This window comes from Dryas octopetala, chromosome 1, assembly GCF_963921425.1.
Source record: "Dryas octopetala chromosome 1, drDryOcto1.1, whole genome shotgun sequence".
In the NCBI taxonomy this organism is placed as follows: Eukaryota; Viridiplantae; Streptophyta; class Magnoliopsida; order Rosales; family Rosaceae; genus Dryas; species Dryas octopetala.
This window is the reverse complement of record NC_141366.1, coordinates 8320460-8326065: the sequence shown is the minus strand read 5'-3', so window position 1 is coordinate 8326065 and position 5606 is coordinate 8320460. Positions and strand designations below refer to the sequence as shown.

Below are 5606 nucleotides of genomic sequence, written 5' to 3'. Positions count from 1 at the left end.
TACATATAGCACCATAGCATAAAATGATAGTATGTCCTACTCAAAAATTTCTGGCCGGATCCCCATTCTGTCCCTTCTCTTTCATCTCTTCACTCATTTCCATCACCCCACCTCACCCGATTTAAACCACCTCTCTCCTCACCATACACAAAGGAAACAAGCTTCAACAAGTTCAAGATCAGTGTTAACAAATTCATACTCGAATCCACAAATTAGATTGTAAGTTTCACTGCCCATTATCTAAATCAATACACTGTACACATATCCATATATACTCAAACTCGAAATTAAACTAATTTCCACTGCCTGAGTTGCTAGGTGGAAACTTTGTCGAAATCGGTGCTCAAAATAAAATACTGTTCTTATACAGTTATACATTCATATTACTCATTAAACATTTGACTTTTTGTTTTATTTATTTTTGGTAGACCCCTAATCTAATTTGATGCTCAAATTCTAATATGCACCAATTAAGTACTTAAACAAACAAACAATTTTTGTTTAGAGAGCAATTTTGCTCACCTCCTTTAATTAAAGTGTATGCTCACATCTCTTCTCAAATCATGACATCTATTTAAAATATTAACCCTTAGTTAACATATTGCATATTTATTTATTTTTTATTTTTTTTACACAAAACTCTCTCTCTCTCTCTCTCTCTCTCCTTGACTCACCTCTCTCCTCTCACCTATCTGCATTTCTCTCTCTGCCTCCAGCAACCACCGTCCCCAGCCAATATCCCCAAAATCCCACCCCCAGCCTCCTCCCACCGAAACCCCCCAAAATCCCACAGATTTTGGATCGTTAAAATTGGGCTGGCTATATTTTGAGAAGGCTTGATTTTGATAAAGTTTTGGGTACTGCAGTCATTGACATGTGGTCTGGGGATGTCCCAAACTCAGATTTTAAAGAAGTTTAATGGATTTTAAAATCCATAGAATCCATCAAAATCCAAAAGAATTGGGTGAAATTCTCATGAAATTTGTTATGTGTAAAAAATGCATTCAAATCTATCTAAATTTATCTAAATCCATTAAAATCATTCACTTAATAAAATCCATGACTTTTTGAGGACACCTGAATTTCGTTAGAATCCATTAAAATCTGAGTTGGGGACACCTAAATTTCATATGAATCCATTAAAATATAAGTTGGGGACACCCAGATTTCATTGGACTTTTAAAATCCAATGAAATCTAAGTTGGGGACACCCCTAAATGTGGATCCCTTCCTTATGCTGGTGCTTTCTTTGATTAGATGGGTTCCATAGATGAAACATATATGAAATATGGTATTGGTTCGATATCATGGTTGACAAGTACAAGATCCTCCAGGGAAGAAACATTATGCTTGTATGGTTGAGCTATTGGCTCGTGCTGGACGAGTTGAAGAAGCTCGTGAGCTAATAGATTCCATGAGTGAGCACTGAACCTGGGATTGCTGTTTGGGTTGCCCTCCTGGCAGGTTGCCACAATCATGGGAAGTTGTCCATTGGAGAGAGCGTGGTGAAGAAGGTCCATATATGCCGGAGGCAGAGAGAGAAATGCAGAGAGGTGAGAGGGGCTGGGGGGTGGCGGCGGCAGGGGAGATCAAGAGAGATGAGAGAGGCTAGAGGAGAAAGGTGTCCGGGAGAGAGAGAGGAGAAATAGAGAATGTGAGAGAGTTTTGTGTAAAAAAAATAAAAAATAATTAAATATACAATATGTTAACTTAATGTTAATTTTTTAAATAAATGTCATGATTTAAGAAGGAAGGTGAGTATACACCCTAGTTAAAGGAGGTGAGCAAAATTACCTTTTTTTTTTTTTTTTTTATATCTAATAAGTGTTTTTTTTTTGCCATGAATATCTATCTAATAAGTTTTAAGTCCTAATTCCTCAGTCAACAATGTATATATTATAAGATAATAGTACTCCTCCTTATATGCACTCACATCCATTTTAAGTGCAATCGATCCGGATATGATGGATACAAGTTTCAATTTCAGAACCTCTTAAAACGAGAGCTCTAATATTGTTACACAATTAATAAATCTAAAGTCTTAAGTTGTTAGAGAGTGAGCGAGTGAACGATGTATTTCAAGTTTTCACATATAAAAGTTACTGCAAATTTTCAATTCATTGCTCCCTAAAATTTTCATGCATCAAATTTTGTTCTATCAATCGAGTTGATATATAAGATGAAATTTAAGCCCTCATTATATATAACGCTGTTTTGATGGGCAGCTAGCAAACAAATCAAATCAAATAGAAGAAAATAAAAGCACTATCCAGGTCTCACCAACAATCTTTTTTTCTTGTAATGAAATTTGTTTTTAATTTATATGGAACATTTCTCTTCAGATCACACATTGTTCAAACCTAGCTATGTCTCACCACCCTGTTGCATTCTGTGTGCAAATATTACAACTAGTTAAAAGTGAGCTTGACATGTATATCTATCTGGTGTGACCGTCCCCACTCTTGCTGTGATAGGCAGTGGAGGAGTATTCTAAAACAGAGAAAATTTCATGATAGTGGCGATGCTTAGTGACGTCTGAGGCGAATTGGAAGGCCTTTCTCTGGTGTTGGCATCATGTCACCTGTGATCTTCTCCTTAGGAAACAACACTTCCCAATCGAACCTCTTCACCACATTGTGGACAAATGTGAGTATTGCAAGCCTTGCATACTCTTTCCCAGGGCACATTCTAGGTCCTCCTCCAAATGGAACAAATGTGAAAGCTGGGAATGCATTTAAGTCATCGTATCTTGATGGGTCAAACTTTTCTGGGTTGGGAAAGTACTCTGGGTTCATGTTTGTTGTACTAACAGTCCAATATACCTGCACAAAGAAGATGATAAAAGAAACTTAGTTTCAATCAACAAAATATACTCACAAAGGTGAACATCAACTTTTATTATATAATTGTGATCATATGAGTGTCACATACCTTCCAGCCCTTTGGAATGGTGTAACCAGCATAGGTGAAATCAGTCAAGGCCTCTCTGAATGTCCCCTGAAGTGGTGGTGTGAATCTCATCACCTCATACAATACATTCCATGAAAACTTCATTTTGCTTATGTCTTCCCATTCCAATAGTTCTCCAGGCTTCTTTGAGTCTGCTATCTCCTTTTGCTCTGATTTTCAAAAGACAACTCAAATGTTAGCAGATAGAAACAAAAAAACTCCAATTGCAGATATTAGCCAAATCAATGAATTGGGATATCCGATATGAAACTATTGATAAGATACAAAGAGTAAGTTGAGGAATTTACCAGCTAGGACCTTGGCATATATATCTGGACTTTCTCCAACATATTTCATGAAGAAAGTCATGGCAGTAGCCACAGTGCTGTACCCTGCAGTCAACAATCCCATGATCTTGTCAGCAACCTCAGCCTCAGGCATGTGTTTGCCAGATGGGTCACTAGCCACAATCATATGTGACAGTATGTCATGCATAGGTGCTCCTGATGCCATCGCAGCCTTCTTCTCCTGAATCACAATCTTCAACTCCTTGCGGATTGCATCTGCTGCTTTGGTTGCCTTGTGGAAAATTGTTCCTGGGAAGTTCACAATAAGTGAGTGCATCCCCACAGTAACATCATCAAAATGGCTCACAAGCCTTGCGATTCTCTCAGGCTCATCAATCCCCAAGAAGAATCTGCAGGCAAGACTTAGAGTGAGGGTCTTGGCCAGAGGGTAGACCTTGACCTCATCTTTGCCTTCCCAATAGGTTCTCATCTGTTCCTGGGTGATTGAGTCCATTTTGCCCAAGTACCTCACCAATGCCTCCGGCTTCAAAAACCCCGGTGACCGGAGCACTTTGGCCTCTTCGTCGCGGGCAGGCTGTGCTGCAGGAGGAGCAGAAGCAGCTGCAGCCACCTTGTATGATCGAAACATCTTCTGCATTGAGTGTGGACGGAATGCGGTGAAGTACTTCTGCTCATTGGAGAAGAGAAATTTGTGGCCGTTAGGACCGCATATGACAGCAGTTTTCTCTCCAAGAATCTTGGTCTTGAAGATGTCAGGGGAGTACCTCCTCATCCTCTTGAACACAAAATTTTCTGGCTTCCCAAACAGGAACTCCAGAGTCTCACCCACAATAGGCCACCCCATGCTCCCTGGTGGGAGGTTCTTGTCATCATCGGATTTGCCCTTGAATGCAAAGATGGTAAGGGCCAAAAGAGCAGCACCCAAAGATAGAGCAAGGTAAAGGGTTTCCATTTTTGGTGCTGATCAGTTCTCTCAAAGACTCCAACTGTTTGTGAGCTGAGATTGTTTATAGTAGGCAAAGCTAGCAGTGATGATGTTTAGGCAGCTTGGGAAGTGGGTTTATAAAGGGCCAGATTCCACTGTGTAAAGTCCAAATAAACTGCATTATTGTTAATTTGGGTAACCCCGGAATCAGCACGCCAAAACCAAAAGTCGTCAATTTTGAATGGTCAAATACGTTCTTCTCTTACATAATTTAATATTCACACATGTAGAATAAGGAGTTATACTCTTCACAAACACATGGTGAATTGCTCCATGAATAGATGCTAAGGCTTGGCTTGTAATCTTATCTTCACGTACTATAAATGCTGCAAGATATTTTAAAACATTCTGTTAAGTTGTTTTGCCAAGTCTTGGCCGGGTTATTTTGGATTCTTAAAAAGTGTTTTGGTCCATCTAGTTTGTTAGATTTTTTACTTTCCTCTCTATACTTTCAATTTTAACAATGATACTCTTGTACTTGGTGTTGCAATTCAAGTACAATTTGAGAGTTCTGTTCATCTTTTAGTATCTAAATTATGTGTAATTCACTTAAAAAACGTCATTTTGAATGCTTAAATTAGTTATTAGTCGAGATTGAGCCATTATACACTTTTAAGGATGATAAGTTTTTGGCCACACTTTAAAGATGATACTTGCTTCATCAAAATGAGATAAAATTGGTCAAAATAATAACTTAAACAGAATCCTGTCCTCAAATGACAACATCAGGTAACATGCAGAGAAGACAAACAAAGACTCCAACAAATGACATGAACAAAGACTTTTTACATGCAGTGATGCTACATCTTACATGCACTGATACAGTACATGGCCTAGATGCCAAGACTTGGCTTCATCTTATTTCCACTGATATGCATACTCCTCACCAACCAAAGTCGCCAGTCATCTATGCATAGAAAAAAAACTGTGGACTTCTCCAAACGTATGCTTCCAAATTTTCTAGCTTTTAAAGAGGTTAGCTCAACACAATGATAAATATTGAAACATAGGGGGATTGTTTTTTTACTTTTGGCAAGGAATATTCAAATTTGGTTACTCTCCAATATTATGAAGAAAAAAAACAAGTCGGGTCATATTATGACATCACCTGGCCGGCCATTTGTTTGCAGGTATTTCATCTTCATGAGTATATATACCTCTACACTTATCCTATACGATAATGTCCTCAAATAGATGGTCATGTCACATGCATGTGGCATCAGTGCATCACATAGGTATCATATATGCAAAATTAATGAAATATTATTTTTTATTTTTACGTACAGAATGGAGTAAAATGTTGGACAGTATATAGTCTAGAGAGTAAAGTGTCACAAAAAAATAATGAGTAGAGTGTAAAACTG

General features: G+C 38.2%; 1 protein-coding gene across 1 annotated transcript; it reads right to left on the bottom strand.

The window, feature by feature from the left end:
- Positions 1-2293: 2293 nt before the first annotated feature.
- LOC147297331 (beta-amyrin 28-monooxygenase-like) lies at positions 2294-4324 on the bottom strand. The gene is made up of 3 exons (XM_086229782.1): positions 3258-4324; positions 2932-3119; positions 2294-2822 (listed from the first exon to the last, which is right to left on the bottom strand). The coding sequence occupies exons 1-3, from the start codon at positions 4207-4209 to the stop codon at positions 2526-2528; spliced, it is 1437 nt and encodes a 478-aa protein (XP_086085908.1). The 5' UTR covers positions 4210-4324; the 3' UTR covers positions 2294-2525.
- Between the last annotated feature and the right edge of the window lie 1282 nt (positions 4325-5606).

Bases quoted from the DNA above. Each gene is read 5' to 3' on its own strand.
- LOC147297331 (XM_086229782.1), bottom strand. From the start codon at position 4,209: ATGGAAACCCTTTACCTTGCTCTATCTTTGGGTGCTGCTCTTTTGGCC. The intron at 3,120-3,257 runs GTAAATTCCTCA...TTTGAAAATCAG, and splicing joins ATATGCCAAGGTCCTAGCTG to AGCAAAAGGAGATAGCAGAC. The intron at 2,823-2,931 runs GTATGTGACACT...TTCTTTGTGCAG, and splicing joins CCATTCCAAAGGGCTGGAAG to GTATATTGGACTGTTAGTAC.